We start from the raw sequence: 18,092 nt of genomic DNA on the forward strand, positions 1-18,092 counted from the left end.
AATATGCCAAAAACATGGTGTCGCTTGTCTGTTCCCATTGTTCTCTCCAGATACTAATTTGAGAAACCCACGGGTGCTCAGCAGCGAACATCTCTGCTGATGATGTCTGTGAAGCCAAAGGTTTTTGCTGCCATTAAAAGGAATAATTTTCCAAAGTGTAGAGGTGGTTCTCTTTTTAGAGCATGAGCTACAAAAGTTATTTTCAAAGAAAAGTATGATTCATTTATCAAAGTTAAACTGAGGAATGTCACTTGGTTTAATACTTGGGTAAAACTGTTCAATAGGAAATAAAACTTATGGACCACTCTGTTAGCTTAACTGGAGAACTGTTTTCCCCCAATTATTTCCTTCCATAATCCTGAACAAGTTATTCAGTCTTTAAGAAATTGGGTTTTGTGTGTGTCTGTTTGTGCGCGTGCGCTGGGACAGAACTAAATAATCTCTAATGCTTCTTCCAGCGTTGGGATTCTAGGGAAGGCAGAGCTGGGAAAGCAAAGAGCCTGGGCCCTGCAGTCTGATCAGCCGAGGCATGAGTCTAAGTCTCCCACTTACTAGCCACACAAGCATCCGTAAAATGGGATGATAATATCCAACTCAGAGGACCACTACAGGGACTAAATAAACAAGAAAGCACTCAACAGATGTAATTCTCTCTTCCCCTCCTTTGTATGTGGAATGGGACTGCAACCAATCCAAGCATATAAAACAGAAACTAAATTTTTTTAACACTTACTTTCCAAACAGAATATTTCATGGGATGTGCTGCTGAGGCACGTAGTCCTGACTATTTCATTATGTACATAAAAGCAAGGTTACTGCCAGGCTGCACTCAGCCAAGACCTTGTGACACAGGGTAACTGCCTAGCTCCTCTCTGCTGTGATCGAGAGTCAGGGTGAGCAACTTTCACAATCTGTGTAAGACATGAAAATGGAGATGGCTCAGATAAGCAAAATGAACAGCACAACCCTGCACTTCCTAGGTGCCCTTTCCGCACTGCCTAGTCCTCCACAATACTTTTCAGGAAGTGTGGGCACAATATCATTAACAGGTACCTTCACTGCCACTATAAACTGTCTATGCAAGTTGGAAACACTTTTGCCAGAGATAAGTGAAACTTGGCCATTTTAAGAACAAATAAATAGATGCCTCCACAATGGTTATAACTAGAAAATATTGAAGAGATGGTTAAAATTAGAAACTACTGAAAAGCTTTTGGGAGCTACAAATAATCCAGCAAGGAAGACCCGATGCATCTGAAGGCTTTGACAACTTAATTACATTAGCATCCAAGTTAATGGTGACTTCTCACTCCCCAGCTGATAAATTTTCTTTTGAATAAATACAAAGATTAGTTAATTGGAGTATAAAAACACACAAACTAGTGCTGAGAAACACCTGGATCTGACCTTAATACAGCAAATATAATCAGACCTAAATGGTGTGTGTGTGTGTGTGTGTGTGTGTGTGTGTGTGCGTGCGTGTGTGTGTGTGTGTGGCATGGAGCAGGGAGTGGTCTTTGGAGATTAGCTGCTTACATTAGGTATTTAAATAACATTATTATAGGCTGTCATCAAGTTACATTTGTTTGCCAATCTTAACTTCTCTAGGTGATTCATTCTGGGAAAGAAACAACACCCTAAAGATTGTCAGATATAATTCTAAAGGAATTAAAAGAAGAGGTTTTTTCCTTTGCTCAGGAACAACAGGAATTCTGGAAGGCCATGCTTCACCCCAACTTTGAAAGAAGCAAAAAAAAAAAAAGGGAAGAACCATTAAATAAATCTGATCAAGAATTTACGTTACCTACTTGTTTAGATGGATGAGTCAACGTAGACTAAGTCTAAAAAGGAGTTTTAAGAGTAGTCCCCTTTTGTCAGAGCTGGGAAATGAAAGAATGAGTCACTTTAACACTTGATGTCAAAACCTTGGTGAGCTCTGGCTTTCGTGTTTCTAAATCAACAAACAGCATCATATAACGTAGCTCAGGCGGTCAGCCAGGAAGTGGCGGTGACCCTAGACTCCTCTCTCTCATGAGTAAAGCCAGTGGCCAAGGCAGTGTGTCCTGTGCGGAGGGTGTTCCTTCTAACTCTCTGCCATCCTGGGAGACTTGCCCAGCCTAATGGGATATGATTCTGCTATCCTAGACAGAGACCATTGACACATGGTTTAAGTGGTCATTTAGCCTACTTTATAATAAAGCCCATGATGGAAAGTCTTAAGGACATCTGCCAGAGATGAATAAGGCAGAGGAACCATCTCCTCCAGAACGCGTATTCTAGGGTTCACTCTGCTAACACATCGTTTCCTACTCAATGTGCAGAGAAAGCAGAGGAATGGACCTGGAGCCACAGCCAGAAAGGCCACCAGGTACTTATGGTTCCTTTCATGGATGATGGCCACGTCAGTCTCTGTCCCGGGCGGCTGGGGTGGGGGTTGTTTCTGAGGATTGTGAAATCTGTCAGTGAATGTCCCCCAGTACCCTAAAGCCCTGCAGGTGGCCTTAGGGCAGCTATTCAAGTTGTGATTACTTTTCTCCCCCTGAGTATCAAACTCTGACCTAAACTGCCGTCATTCTGGTCCAAATCTGGCAGACTTTTGTCCCACACTGCTGCAGAAGAGAAAAACCTCCTTTGGAAAGCTACTTAAATTCAGGATAACCAGACTCATCTTCTTGAGTCCAGGGACCATAACTTTTCAGTGTACATACTCATAATTCAAATTCTGCCAGTGGCTCGCTCTCTGAACATAGATGTCTATTCTGCTGGAAAAAATCCATAGATACCTCTCTTTAAAAAAAAAAAAGTAGCTTTACTGAACTATATTTGTATGTATCAATTCAATGGTTTTTAATATATTTACACAGAACTGTGCAACCATCACCATAATCTATTTTAAGATGGCAATGAAACTTCTCAAAGCTCAAAGAGGACAGGGATCATGGTCTGTCTTGTTTGCTGCTCCATCCCTAGCACTGGTCAAGCACCTGACCTAGCACCTGGCACACAGGAGGAGTTCAATAGGTATTTGTGATATGAGTGCTTTTATGCCGTCCCCGAGTGCCAACTTGGACCTTCCAGATCCCTAAGTTTCCCAGATACAAGAAATAACTACCTCTTCTTTCTTCCAATGGAAACTTTCAATTCAGCTAATCTCCATATGGTAGTCAGAATGATCCCTAAGATCCTCACTCCTTGGTGTGCACATCCTGTATATGTACTGTTTCTTCCCCTTAAATGTGGGTGGGCCTGACCTAATCAGGCCAGTCATTTTGCAAAAGAGTAGAGATCAGAGACAAGAATTCAGAGATTCAGAGCTGCAGCAAATGCTCTCCTGTTGGCCTTGAAGGGGAAACGGCCACACTGTGGAGAATGCAAAGCAGGAAACAGCAGGTGGCCTCTAAGAGCTGGCCCCAAGCTGGTGGCCAGCAAGAAGGAGGACTAGTCCTGCAGCCCCAAGGAACAGAATTCTGCCAACAACCATGCGAACTTGTAAGAGTACTCTCAACCCCAGAAGAAAATGCAGCTTGATTTCAACCCTGTGAGACTGTGAGCAGAGAAGCCAGTCATATAGACTTCTGGCCTACAGAGACTGTGAGATAATGAACGGGTATTGTTTTAAGCCACTAAGTTTGCAAAAATCTGTTATACAGCAATAAATATTGAATACACTCCTCCAGGAATTAGGAGGATGGCAAGACTGATTACATTAACTCCCAGGAATGACTGGCCTCATATCTTCTCAGGCATATCACTTTGGAATTTTAAAATAAGGGAGTTTTTTTTTTTTTTTAACACAAAAGAATCTCTAGTTTATAAAATTTCAAGAGGTATAAAACTTAAGGGAAAAAACTTAAACAGTGTGAAGGAAAACATTTAGGGTCAGCTTTCCTAAAAAGTTCCTATTTTCCTCAGCTTCTTCCCATCCATTCATTCAGCAAGCATTTGCTGTGTACCAGACCCAAGGTGGCCCTATATTGGATGTGACAGCCACCAGCCACATGGGGCCCTTGAGTGCTGCAAAGTGCCTAGTGGGAATTGAAGTGAACTGCAAAATGGAAAATACACACCAGATTTCAAAGATTTAGTATGAAAGAAAAATAAGGTAATAAATCTTGTCAGTAATTTCTTATGTGGATCACACGTTGAAAAGAGTGATGGAGGTGGATGATAAATAAGTAAACAAATAAGTACGGATTAAGATAAATGCAAAAAAAAAAAAAAAGATAAATGCTATGAGGGAAATAAATAAATGCAAAGATAGAGAATAGGGGGAAATTTTTTTAACACCTTTATTATGGTGTGGTTCCTGTACAGTAAACTACACATATTTCAGATGTACAATTTGATGAATTTTGATAGATGTATACACTAGGGAAAAATTATTTTATATGGAGTGGTCAGGAAAGATGTCTCTGAGGAGGTAACATTTCCACTTTAAATGTGCAAGTTTGCTACAAACTGTTAAGTTTTAACACGTGACAGCACTAGGGGCTGGGGAGCTTAAAAGGGCTGACAAAGGCAGTTGGTCAGCTGCAGGGCTATCACACTGCACAATTCCCATTGGGTTCCATGTAAATGGCGCCCCCTGGAGGTGTGCAACCCTGAGATCCTATTTATATGAATTGTTTGTAAGTCTCTGTAAGTTGGAGGGTGGATGGTATAAGAAGTCAAGCTTCCAAGATTAGTTTTTCAAACTTTAGATTTTCCAGATACAATGTGTTTTCCAGTTTTAATAGTTGTAACACACTTGGACTTCATCTGCCATGTAGCTCTACAAAAAAATCTCCACTGGGGAATACCACAAAATTCCTGATTTCAAGCATGAGATATGGAGGGCAGGCAGTTGGCAGTCTGCAATCTGAAATTCTTTTTTTCCCCTTCCAGTGAGCTGAATTTGCTAAAGATATGTAAAACCTTCCTGACTTCTTGCTAGAAATCATCTGGTTTCTATATCTGTCTCTTTCTCTGAACAGAGGCAGAAGTATTAGATAGTTTTCAGAAAAAGTTTTCAGAGTTACTTGACCATACAGACCTCAAGGCAACAAAAAGCAGGCCAGGGCCCACACAGGCCAGCTGGGCACCTGTGGCCTCACTCAGGCAGCTAAAGCAATGAACCTCAACGTACTTTCCCAGTAATTGCTGCCCCTGAAAAACACATTTACTGCCTGTCACTGTGCACAGACTTTTCTATTTAAAAAAACAAAACATCTTTGTGAACCCTCCGCCTTAAACACACACACACACACACACACACATACACACACACACACACACACACATACACATACACAAACACACTCTTCCCTTGTTGATACTCTGGGGCAAGGAAGAGGTATTGAAGAGGTTGAGTGTTGAAAATATATTAATTTTTTAAAACTACTTATTAAAAATAGGATTCTCCATTCACCTGAAATGAGAGACTTTCTGAAACAAAGATGCCTTGCTTTCCCCTAAATATCGGTAATTCTCACTTAATCAGATACAGGGTTTTTCAGTTGATTTTTGAGAGCCTTATGAACTTGCTCCATGCCTTTATAATGAAAAGAAAAAGTTAATTACTACCCACTTTTAACTAGGGTTTTGTTAACAACGGTATGCACTTTGTTTTTCAAGGCCCAGAATCAGTTTCGTGCGACAGGCATTCACACCCAGATCAAAGGGGAAACGCAGTGTCCTTCTTCCACAAAGTCACTTCCACTGACTGGCCAGGAAGACAGCATCTGCTCCTTGCTGTCTGTTCCATTAGTGGTGAAAGGTTTGTCCTGATCCATTAACCTGCCCCCCACTTCCCCCGTGCCCCTTACAATGGAGAAGGGAGCTTTGCGAGGTAGCAGGGCAGCAATGAGGAACGCTCTTCCCTGACTCTGAATCAGGCAAGAGAGGCTACAGAATTGCCCAGAAATCACTCATAACCCTGGCCTTGGTGCCTCCCAACTAGGCTAACAGTCAGGAAAAAGGAAAAGAAAACACCAAAAAACAATCAAAACAGTGCTCATTCTTTCCAAAATTATGTTTATGAGGAACCCTGGAGAAGGTCTATGAGATTATCCAAGGAGGTTATCACTTGGTACAGAAACTATCAATTAAAATATCAAACTAAAAATCTCTTTCCTTAAAGAATTTCTGTCACAATTGGTTTCCAGAAGCATTTCACAAAAATCCTTTGAAACAGAGCAAAAAGGAGAACTGCTGGGTATTTTGGCATCCTCATTTATGTCATTCCTGAGACAGCACCACCCCGATCCCAAATCTGTTCTCAGAAATGTGCACAAGAAAATTCTCTGGGGACTCAGGGGAGCCTGGATAAAGTGTACTGGCTCCCTGCCAGGGCAAAGAATGACATACTATTCTGTATTAAAAAGTTGGGTGGCTTTTTTTTTTTTTTCCTTTTCTTTCTCTCTCTTTCTTCTTTTCTTGGAGGGGAGGGGATTGTTTCTATTTTTCGTTATGTATCAAATCCCTAAAGACCACAAATAAATCCCAGACATTAATGCTGATGCAGTCGGAACAGGAAGTGTTTTAACACCAAAGCAAGCAATGAAATAGAAAAAGTTCCTGCCTTAGATCATATTAGGATGTGCTTAGCTCTTGGAAGATGCTTACCTTACTGTCAGGGAGGGGTGGTCAGTCTGTGCTCCAAAGAGTCCTGAAGATGCAGTTTGTGACCAGGATGCTGGGACCAGTGGCAGCACCAAGGAGCGGCTTGGGAGGGAAGGGCCTTGGACTCTACCATAAACTCCACTGAGTCACACATCCAAAAGCCACCCCAAATAAACATACAATCTAAGGAAAACCAGTGGACTTATTATACAAAAGCAATTTCAAAGAGGGGCCCCTGGCCACCTTCCAATCAGCTGATAACCCCTAAAGGTCAGTTTCCAAGCCACCTTCCAACTGAAAACAGCTTAGCATCCTGCTTTGCACATCTGGCTTAGCAATAATATTTCCTTCCAGCAAGGAATCCCAGAGCGGGAAGAAATGGGGGAACCCCTAGCCTGTAGCAAAAGAGCTTTGCTCCAGGTTCTGGACTAGACCCTGCCCTTGGTTATGAGATGGGCCATGAACAGAACCTTCTGTAGTGCTAGTTTTCTCTTCCACAAAATGAAATGGTTCAACTATAGACCAACTCTAATAGGCCTTCCAAGTCTAAAATTCTGGAATCTACATCACCAAATGTTTCAAATGAAGACAATGATAACTGTCTCTTCATAGCCAGCTATTGGTCCCCAGGGACCTTTACTGTTTAGAACTTTCCAATGGGGTTATATTTAGTTCAGAGACAACACTGAACGCAAATGAGGAGACGAGTCCAATGAAGTGGGGTTTTTTTTTTAATTAAATTAATTTATGAGATGTTACTTCTTATAATTCTTTACTCTGAAATTAATCTCTAAAAAATAAAACACCAACACTCTGATCTATACTGTAATTCCGCTTTATTTGCTTTATCTCCTAGAGCTGTTCTTCTTTCCTGGAACCAGGGAACATTTTATGTTAAAATAAGGTGAGAGAAATAGTAGAAACCAGTACCAGTAATCAATTCAAAAGGTCTTTGATTTTTCATTTAGTTGATTGGGCTGACTTTATCTGTTTTCAATAATTTTTTTTTTCATTTTGCTGGATTAAATATCAGTAACAGGCAAAGATCAGAGTAGGGAGAAACAAATACTAACGGGTTTTACCATGGCTCGGGTTCTGGCTTGACTATTAACTAGTCAAGTTGTGTGGCCTGGCGCACATTATTTAACCTTTGGGAATCTCAGTTCACTCATCTGCAAAATGTGGACATAACACACAGTTCCCCTTATAGTCCCCTCTACCAGGAGTTAAATGGGATAAGGACAGGGAAGAAGAATGGACATATAGTGTTGCTTCTTTGGACGACTCTCCAAAACAAGGGCATCTGCCTCATTTTTAAAAGTATAGACATTGCTACTAATTAACTGTGGTGGTTAAAACAGAAACAAGTCCTGGAAAGGTTCCACATAGGCCGGATCAGGCCCAAGGCAAAGCACGAATTGTAGCAAAAGTGAGGCTTCCAAAAGTCTACCTAAGTCGAAGGTAATTGTATTCTTTGAAGACACTGAAGTTGCTTCCCACTTTTCAGTGTTAAGGTCAGGACATAGTGCAAAGGTGGATGGTGGACACTGTGGGGTTTATGACCATTCAGACTCAGGGGTCTAACCTCTGGCAAACTGGGCCTAGATTCCTCATCCATCATCTGATTTGGTTAATCTGAAACTTCCGTCTAAACTGCACCCCTGCCTCTCTAACAAAGAAGAAAACTACTTCAGAATGTGACCTTACAGACATTGAATCATGTTTTGGTCCAAATGCATTTTACATTAATTAAATTACAATTATACATTATATTACAGGTCGAGTCCTATTTCATTTGCCAATTAAGAAAGGAAAGGCCTCCACCTATACCACTCAAATGCGATTACCTCACCCCAAAGTTGTGGGTGTTTCAGTACCAAAAAAAAAAAAAAAAAAAAGAGAAAGAGCAGTGCCTGAGGGTTCAAGAAAGCCTGAGGAGGGAACCAACCAGAAGAAAGAACTTTTGTCGGGAGTTTAGAAGACTCTAGAACTGGTTATCTTCGTATCTATCACCTGCATTTGGGGGCAGTTCATGCAGTACCAGCATTGCCTCTAGATCCCAAACTCCACTCAGTAAATAAAGTCATTAGGAGGAGGTGGAGTAGAAGCTTACATACTTTCAAGCTGAACTACTCCAGATCAGCGGTCCAGGGATGGCAAGATCTAACCTTTTCTAGAAACACCCTGTTAACCATTCATTCATTCGCCTCCCCCATTCTCCATATAGAGGTTGCTGCTTCTGCACTTGATTTCCACAGTCTGCCTACCCACACGGCATCCATCCTTCAAAGACCTTGCTCAAACGCTCTCTCCTCTAAAGCTAACGAACTGCTCGGTTTATCTTTCGGGTCGGGGCTGATCTCTCTCTCTTTGGCAGCCAGTGTCCCTGGGATACGTGTTGTAAACTTAGACCTGCTTTGATCCTGCCTTGGATTGTATCTGTGTCTTGCCTTAACACTTGCTCCAGATGACAAATGAAGGCAGGCTCCTTGGAAGCATAACCACGTTCTTAGTTAAATACCTTTTTCTCTCCCAAAGCACCTCGCCCCTTCCACATAGTGGCTCAGTAACACATCTGGCAGATTAAGTGCACTGTATTTAAATATAAATACGGTTTGGGTCGCCGGTGTCATGTGTGTTGCCACACCAAACCACACTAGTAGGTTTCAAACTGCCTCGACTGGCTTCAGGCTCCCTCGCTGTCCCTGGACAGGCGCTAAGCAACTGTGAAATCACCAAAAAGACAGGGAGGCATAGGGGGAATAAAGGGAACCCGGGGCCTTAATAATCCTTACTGAGTCATCATTTCCTGAATGATGGAGCTTGCTGCTGGCTGGGGGGAGGGGGGTTGGATCGGGAGAAAGGAACCTGAGAAGCGCGCGGAGGATGAGCCTAGGACAAGCCCCCGCCCCTCGCCCCTCGCCCCTCTGAAGCTCTCCTTGCAGCGGTGGGACCCCAGAGCAGAGGTCGGGCCCGCACCCTCGTGCTGGAGCGCCCCCCTGTGGCCATGCCGCAGCCCTCGCCGCTCTCGGCTCGCCCGCAAACCTCTCTCCTAGCGGCGGAAGAAACAAGACACGCAGAAAGTTTCCCAGCCAGGCGGTTAGCGAAAGGTCGAAGCCAGGTCCCGGAGCCTCGATGTGCGGGGGTGGCGGGAGCGGCGCCCAGGCTGGTGGCTATGGCAAAGGGTCTGGGCCCAAACGGACCACCCTCAAGGGCTCCGGGGTGCTCCCAGCGGGGCCCAGGGCCTCCAGATTCCGATGGCAAAGGGCTTCTCCGGCACCCCAACCTTCTAGCGAAGGGCGGGAGGGGAGCCTGGGCCCACACCAGGACGGGATGCCCCCTCTATCAGGACGCACCTGGGGCTCTTAGGTTTGCTTTATTCATTTTCTCATTGGAGGGAGGGGGCCACCCCCTCCTTTTGGCGCATTCTGATTCCCAGCAACCCCAAGGAGCCCACCTAGAGTCCACCGCCCAGCTCATCGCCGCCCTCCCTGCTGGTGTGACAAGTGGAAACAGCAACTCCCCTTCCTCCTCCCCCTCCAGCCTCCCGGTTTGGGAGGTAATGTTTCACAAGGGTTTCCCCGCCGTCCGCAGTGGACCTGCCAACCGGGAGGCAGCGGCGGGGGACGCAGCGACCCGGGGCAGGGGGCCGGGAGCCGGCGAGGCCGGGCCCGGCGCCGCGCCTACCTCGTCCACGGTGAGCGGCATACAGATCCGGTACTCCTTTAGCAGCATGGTCCTGCCGGCCGCGGACCCCCGGGGCGGGAAGCGGCGGGGGTTGGGGGGTGGTTCGCCCCCAGACCAACAAGGCTGCCGCCCAGACGCAGGGCAGGGCGCCTGGAGTTCCGCGCTCAGAGCCGGCCAGCGAAGCAACCCCGGCGGTGCGCTCAGCTCCTGGCTTCCTCCTTTCCGCCCGAAAGCATGTCAAGGTTTGGGTCCGAGTGTTCTCGGCTCCCCCGCCTCCTTCCTCGCGGAGGTCGATCCGCCTGGATCGCGGTGTTGCAAAGTCAGGCAGGGAGGGAAGGAGACCCGCTGGAAACCGCTTTGATCGGCAGCCCAGGGCAGTAGGAGCGGGCGCCAGATCAGGATATGCCCGGAGGCGGGCGAGGGAGGGAAAAAAGAGAGATTTCCAAAAATTAAAACGAATGCACCGAAGTCACCCGCTCGATCCGCCTCCGAAACCAGATCTGAACCTGGCGGACCTCCCCTCTTCTCCGGCCGCGGCCGGTCTGCCCAAGGCTAGTGTCACCAGGAACACATTGCAGCCGGAGCGAGAGATGCTGACTTTCCAGACAAAGGCTCGATGGGCTCCGCTCCCCGGGCGGTAAACAAGATTTCCAGCTCTTTTTAAGGCCGGTCCGCGAGGTGCTCCGGGGCTCCCTGGGAGAGAAAAGGGAAGCCGCCGCCGCTGCGGCCGTTCAGCTCGGCGTGGCTGGGGCCCGGGGTTCCTCCAACCTCTGCTCGAGGCTGCGAGGGGCGGGCGGGAGGAAGCTGGCGCCTTCCGCGCGCTCCCCTCCCCCGAGTCCCTGGGCTCCCCGAGCGCCGTGCGTGCCCGCGAGTTTGCAGCCACCTCGCCGGGGCCGGAGAGTCGGCGCCGAGCTGCAGTGTGCCTCGGGCCGGGGAGGTGGGTGCGGGAGGAGCAACCGCGAGCGAGGCTGACATCAGCAGCGGCCGCGGCGGGGAGGGTAGCCCCATCCGGCCAATGGGGAAAAGGCAAAGAATGTGGAGGATTTAAACAAAACAGCATGTCTCTCCCAGGTTGCTGCCAGACGGCAGGGCTGTCCCGGAGTGCCGAGCCCGGCCGGCGCTAGGAGGATTGGAAAAGGGGGCTCCCCTCGGCTCCTTTACCCTTTGAATCTGTTCTCAACTGTACCCCAGTTGCTGCAGTGCTCTGTCCAGCCACTCTGGGTAGCTTCTGGAACCAAGGTATAGAAGTGTTCCTTGACCTTTAGGAAAGGTTTTTACAAATGCTTACCACGAGCGTTTTCACTGGTCCAGCAAGCAAGCCCAGCGCTGGAGAGGCGATGAGATTTGGGAGCAGGTGAACAAATCCTTGCTTGGTTTCCTAATTGGTTGCAGAGCAGGAATTCAGAAACTGGAAAGTGCAACAATGTGAATAAAAACGAAGTCCGAACAGAAAGACACAATAGAGCGGGGGGAGGGTCTAGCTCAAATGGTAGAGTACATGCTTAGCATGCTGGAGGTCCTAGGTTCAATCCCCAGCACCTTCTTTAGAAGTAAATAAACCTAATTACGCCCCTCTCCCAAGAAAACTAAAAAAAAACCAAACAAACAAACAAAAAAAACCCCTACATAAATTCAAAAAAAGAAAAGAAAAAAAAAGAAAGAAAGACACAACCAGAGGGAACATGAACTGGACATAGCCTTTTACTTCTGCTGGCCCTACTTTCAGTCTGACTTCAGACTTCGCCAGGCAGCAAGAAGTTTTCCTGTCAGCACTCCTAAGTTCAAAAAGTCACAGTGAAATGTCAATGAAAATGCCTGGAGTGTTGGTATTTCATCCATATTAAACAGCTCCCTCATTTTAACCACAAGAGGCACATTCTTCAGTTACTCAGGAAGCTGCATGTAACTGCTGAAGTCTGTTTTTCATTTGTCTGGTATTTTTAAGCTTGTTTTTCTGAAAAGTTGCTGGATGAAAAATGCATCCGTTGCCTCTTTGCAGAAGAACCTGCAAGCATCATCTTTTCTCAGAAAAAATATTCGTGCTCTAAAATCCTGCCACTACTCACAGAACTCTGGATGGTGCTACAGGTGGCCTCAACATTACAGTATTTTAAATTATGAGTAATAAGTAATTAACCAATATAACTATGGTGGGCTGTGGCTAAAATCATCCAGATGGCTGGAGAGCATTTATAACTGTGTGAACATGATACAAAGGCTGATAGAAAAATGACACCCTCCACCCAGCTTATATTCTAGTGAAAACTGTTTTCTAGAGAAATGCTTCCCAGAGTTGGCTCAGAAACATTCACAGCAACTAATTAAAGCTAAACCAAATTCCTCGAGGTGGAAAATCTAAATCTGACACTGTACTGCTGAATAATAACACATGAAAGCCTGTGATACTCAGAGAAAGCGCAAGCTGTTTTTCCTTTTTCTGCTTCCTACTTGAAAACAAGTGTAGTGGCTTCACTGCTGGCACTCAAAGCTCTTCCCGGAGGCAGCTAGGGAATGTCCTGGCTAGCCACACATGCACATGCACACAGGACATCAGGATATGTGGACATATTCCTGGCTTCCTAGATGTTTCCTGACATTGATTCTGTAACTAAGTATTTTACTGATGAATATTATGGTTGAGGAACTACTCTGAATTTCACAAACTACAAATTATCACATATATGTTTCTGCCCTTTCTCCTCTGATAAGCTGACTTCACTGAACTCTTTCTTTCCACTCAGTCCGCATGCCTGGTCACATTAATTTTGTTTAAGCACAGCTGTAATCCTGCCATCTTCTCTGTGGCCTACTGAGCAAGTTAAAATTCCTCGGCAGGAGGACCAAGGTTCTGAATCTACCTTTTCCCTGTAGCCCCGCCACCCTTCCCCAGGCCTACTCCAGCCAAATGAGAAAAATCTGTTGGCCAGAGACGGCCTGAACTTACAGCTTCCACTTACCTTGACCCTTCTGCTCCTGCCTCTGCCCCTGTCTTCACAGGGAGTCCTCCCTCACTCCATCCTCTCCCTGCTCCGACCCCCCCCCCCCACCTACACACACACACACACACCATTATTCAGCAGGGCACTGACAGTCTGTGTTTTGGAAAGTGATTCTGATGGCAGTGTGTTGGATAGGTTAGAATAGAAGGATCCCAGAGGCTGGAGGTTATTACTCTAATCCTAAAGGAGACACGTGGAGAGGGTCTGAATTAGACAAGAGAATGAAGAAAAGACAATGGATTTAAACGATTCGGAAAAAATAAATAAATAAAAGATGTGGACTTGGGAACCGACTGGTTTTCCCTACAACAGCGCTTGGGGGAGGGGAGGGCAAAGGGGGAGCCTATTCGTTCATCACTCATTCACACAAAGGGAGTAGGGCGCCATCTACTGGTCAGACACGTTGCTTTACAATGTTCTAAGTCACCTCGTCAGCAAGTCTGTCGAGAACTGAATCTTTGTTTCTTTTCAACCAGAGGAGTCATCCACTTCCAAAGAGCCTTGAAGGTGTTGCTATCATCACCATGGATGCTACACTCTACAGTTACCGATCATCACATATTAAAAAGTGCGGGTAGGGCACAAAGAGCAAAAAGAGAAACGAAGAATAAAGTTCCAAGTGAGGAATGACACGACCAAAAGGAAAAGAATATTAGCCGACACATGTCTATGACAGCATATATTCTCACATGGGTGACACCCTATGAAGGCAGGGGTTCTCAGAACGAGAGATGGGGCGGTGCACATCTACATCAATCATCTGAGGAGCCTTTCAACCCACTATCCTCACCGGAATAAGGATGATGCGCCCCTCCCTCACACTGAAACCTCTTCTCAGTTTGTGAGAAAAAACTGTAAGGTTCTGACCTACCTCTAAATAGAATTTGAAAGAGAAATGTGTCAAGGCTCATTGAGAGTCTTATTCCCCACACAGAGCCATTCTAGACAACTCTTTACCTTTCTAGACAACCCAGAACACTGATCTGGACTATTCATTTTGGCTCTTGTTTGTATGCCAGGGTAGCCTCTATATATAAAATGTCATATACTGTACTGTAAGTGTTTCACCTCTCCTCTAATTCCCCAACACAATGGTAAGCTTCCTGAGGAGACAGACCATGTCCTACTGTGTCATCTGGAAAATATAGCCTGGTGTGAGAGGTATTGTAGATACCTGATAAAGGCCTATTAGATGTCTGCATATTTGAGTTCAGGGTTCTTAAACCTTGGTACCATTGACATTTGGTGACAGATAATTCTTTGTTTGGGGGGGGGGGTCACTGTAGGATTCAGCAGCATCCCTGGTCTTTACACACTGACTATCTGTAGCAACCCTCCCCACCCACACACATTGCCAAATATGGGGCTGGGTATGTAAGGGGGAACTCCTGCAGTGGAGAACTACTACATTAGTGTGACATTCATTAATGTTATCTAAATGTTTAGCTGCTTGAAAGAAACTTTTGAAGAGACTGACTTTCAATTTGTTAAAATTAGGGCTAAGGAGGCAAGGAATAAAAGAAAACTGTTACATCACTGTGATATACAGTGTCCACATCTCATTCCCATGCTATGCTTTCTATTAGCAAAGCCCTTGATAAAGGGCTTAACTCTAACATCGATCACTTGATTAAGGCAATGTCTGCCAAGTATTTCCACTGTGAAGTGTCTATCTTTCTCTTTGCATACTCTGTTCTTTGGAAGCCAGTCATTAGGCACAGCCCACACCCAAGGGAGCAGAAGTGAGCCCCACCTCCTGGGGGAGAGTGTCTACATTTACAGTGTGGTATTCTGCAAGATTTGTCCCTTGTCCCTCATTTGTGTATTCATTCAATTACTTACTCATATCAGTGGGGACTCATGCATATTTCCTCTGTACTTTGAGTTATAATTCATTAGTACATTATTTTTGTTGCTTAGATTGTTCTAGCTTTGGTCATTGGTGGCTCTTCCAGGCTGGTTCCTGGGTCCTTTTGACATGCCCACCCTATTTTTAAGGGTGATTTTAGAAAATCAAATGTTATCCTTTGCAGTTAATTTTTTTTTCAAATGTTATTTAATTCCAGCAAAGTCTATGTCTAGGTATGCCTCTTTGTGTGTGTATTTGTGTTTAACACCTGTATGTCTGACCTTGTTAGATACTAAGCAAATGTTAAATTCATTCTTCATAAAACTACACAAAGCAAGTCCCAAGGCAATTCTTATGTGTAGACCCATTTATCAGGCCTCTGTTAAATACAGAGAATGCCTTTGATGTGTAATTGCTTATAGCTGTACAGTAAATGCTCATAAAATAAAAATTAATTGACAATGATGTAGCATATATTGCCTCACGTAGGAAAAAAACCTGTATGTTCCATGGCCAAATGTACGGTTTTGTCTTTTTTTTTTTTTTTAATACATGAGCTAGTAATAAATGTTGTCAAAGTTTCACTTTTTATTGCATTGTCTATTTTTACAGAAATTGGCAAAAGGTCAGAATATTTTGAGATGAATTATGAGAGAATGTAACCTATACTGACTGGAGAGAAATTTTAGTGATGAAAAAAGACGTTGTCCTTGATCCTGAGTGCCTGCCCTTAAAGAGGAGGCAACTGTGCAACCATAACTTATAGCAGCTCTTTAATGCCAAAGATTATTTGACCTAATATCATCAAATGATGTCAACACAAATCCAGAAATAGTATTTCTTAGCTATGTAGTGCCACAGAGACGTCATGGAATTTGACTTTTTGTGGAACATTTAAATGTTTCCAGAGAGAAGAGAGGATTATGTTTGCAATTAACAGTATGTAACCATTCATATGAAAACCCCAGTTTAGAAGTTGCTTAGATGACTATAGTTAGGCTTAATAGTGGCCCCCAAAGATATCAGGTCCCAAGCCTTGGAACCTGAAAATGTTACCTTATTGGGAAAAGGGTCTTTGCAGATGTGATTAAGTTAAGGACTTTAAGATGAGACTATCCTGGATTATCTGGTGGCCCTAAATATAATCATAAGTATCTGTGTAAGAGAAAGGCAGGGAAACATCTGACACATGCACACAGAAGAGGGGAAGGCAATGTGACCATGAGAGCAGAGACTGGAGTGACGAAGCCACTAGCCAAGGGATGTCCACAGCCACCAGAAGCTGGAAGAGTCAAGGAACAGACTGTCCCCTAGAGCCTCCAGAGAGAACATGGCCCTGCCATACCTTCACTTCAGCCCACTGACACTGATTGCAGACTTCCAGACTCTAGATTGCGAGGGACTCAATCGTTGTTGTTTTCAGCCACTAAATTCATGGCTATTTGTTACAGCCGCAAGAGTAAATGAATATAATGATTCAGGTAGGACTTTATTCACCTGATGTAACTGCACTTGACGTGAAGTAATTCCAACACAAGACTAACAGATTTACTCAAAAGATAAAATACAGTATATTTTTCTTTACAAAATGATTCACAACAGATTTGGAAAAATCAAGTTCTCCCATTGCCTTTAAAACAGGCAATTTATAAAAACAAATACTTCACAAACAAATATTTTACACACATTTCAGGAAGATTTCTGTAACGTAAGCCCTGTGACTTTCAATATTTAATGCTCCCTAACTTCAAATCTCTAGCCCAAATGACTCCCTTCAATTTGACACAGGTACATCTACTTGTCATCTCAACATTGTCACTTCCGATATCCAATAGGCACTTCGAACTTAACATATCCAAAACCGGCCCCCAACCTCTTCCCTCTGATTTGTGCATCCCAAATTGGTTCCATCTTGGTAAACAGCAACTCCAACTTTAAAGAGATTCAAGCCAAAATTCTTGCAGGCATGTCTGACCCTTCTCCCCTCAAAACCAACAAGTCCTATCTGAGCTCTATTTTCAGATTATATCCAGGATCTAGCCACTTCTTACCACTTCTACTGCCTCCACCCTCATCCAAGACCCCATCATTTTCCCCCTGATTATTGCAATAACATTTTAACTAGCCCCTCAGCTTCTGCCCAACCTTGTCACCACACAGCAAGCAGCCAGAGTGATTCTTTTACTATGTAAACCAGCTTATGCCACTCCTTTGCCCCAAGCCCCATTGGCTCCCTATCTCACTCAGATTAAAAATCAAGTCCTTCTAATGGCCAAACTGCCTAAACCTCAGCTCTTGTAACTCTCACCCTTACTCATTCTGGTCTTCAAACAAACCAGGCATGATTCTGATTGCTCTCAGCTCAGGGTTCTTGCTCCTGTCTCTGCCTGGAATCTTCATCTTCCAGCTACTTGCAAGACCCTCTTTCTTATTTCAGGTCTTGGCTCACTTGCCTTCCTTGACCACCTCCCAAACACCAAACCCCTGGTACATATTTACATGTTGATTTTGTCTTCCTGCCATTAGAACGTTCAATTCACAAAGGCAGGAAATTTGGGTCAGATAATGTGCACAGCCAAGAAGCTGAAAGTGCCAGAAATGCCAAATGTGAAAAAAATATATGCCAAATATAGTAATTAATATATGGTACATTATTTTCTATAATTAGTATTGTAATATACATTATCACGATTTTTTCCAAATAAAATTTTTCTGATCAGTATTTCTCTCTACCTTTTAGATGCCTTATTTTTCCACTGCCAATTTTTCTCTTCTGAAATCAAATTCTTTCTTATGAAGCCACAAATTTAATCTCAGACTCAAATAATAGATTTATAAAAAGTCTGTCTATAATACAATACTTTCACCTATTTTCTCTGGCCAGTGCTCAGACTTTAACCGATTTCCTTCTTTATTTGCTTCACTTTAATTTTTTGTTTCCTTTGAAAGCTTTTCCT

The 18,092-nt window shown here is 44.3% G+C and overlaps 2 protein-coding genes across 3 annotated transcripts in view; one reads left to right on the forward strand and one right to left on the reverse strand.

Annotated features, from left to right (window-relative positions):
- The window catches only part of PITPNC1 (phosphatidylinositol transfer protein cytoplasmic 1), a 211,709-nt gene extending 200,366 nt beyond the window's left edge, over positions 1–11,343 (reverse strand). The window contains exon 1 of the mRNA XM_074343501.1: positions 10,288–11,343. Within this exon, the coding sequence (XP_074199602.1) occupies positions 10,288–10,335 (48 nt within the window). The 5' untranslated portion in view covers positions 10,336–11,343. The remainder of the gene's footprint in view (positions 1–10,287) is intronic.
- On the forward strand, positions 8,989–15,719 carry LOC123614993 (uncharacterized). Of its 2 annotated transcripts, XM_074343499.1 has the most exons (3): positions 8,989–10,297; positions 11,359–11,526; positions 13,763–15,719. In XM_074343499.1, the coding sequence occupies exons 1-3, from the start codon at positions 9,608–9,610 to the stop codon at positions 13,862–13,864; spliced, it is 960 nt and encodes a 319-aa protein (XP_074199600.1). In that variant the 5' UTR covers positions 8,989–9,607; the 3' UTR covers positions 13,865–15,719. The 2 variants fall into 2 exon arrangements, with proteins under 2 accessions (XP_074199600.1, XP_074199601.1); XM_074343500.1 differs by lacking the exon at positions 11,359–11,526.
- Positions 15,720–18,092: the final 2,373 nt, after the last annotated feature.

The sequence above is a fragment of the Camelus bactrianus genome, chromosome 16 (genome assembly GCF_048773025.1).
Source record: "Camelus bactrianus isolate YW-2024 breed Bactrian camel chromosome 16, ASM4877302v1, whole genome shotgun sequence".
Taxonomy (NCBI): domain Eukaryota; kingdom Metazoa; phylum Chordata; class Mammalia; order Artiodactyla; family Camelidae; genus Camelus; species Camelus bactrianus.

Bases quoted from the DNA above. Each gene is read 5' to 3' on its own strand.
- LOC123614993 (XM_074343499.1), top strand. From the start codon at position 9,608: ATGCCGCAGCCCTCGCCGCTCTCGGCTCGCCCGCAAACCTCTCTCCTA. The intron at 10,298-11,358 runs GTGAGCGGCATA...TGTCTCTCCCAG, and splicing joins CCGCGCCTACCTCGTCCACG to GTTGCTGCCAGACGGCAGGG. The intron at 11,527-13,762 runs GTATAGAAGTGT...CTTTTCAACCAG, and splicing joins GGGTAGCTTCTGGAACCAAG to AGGAGTCATCCACTTCCAAA.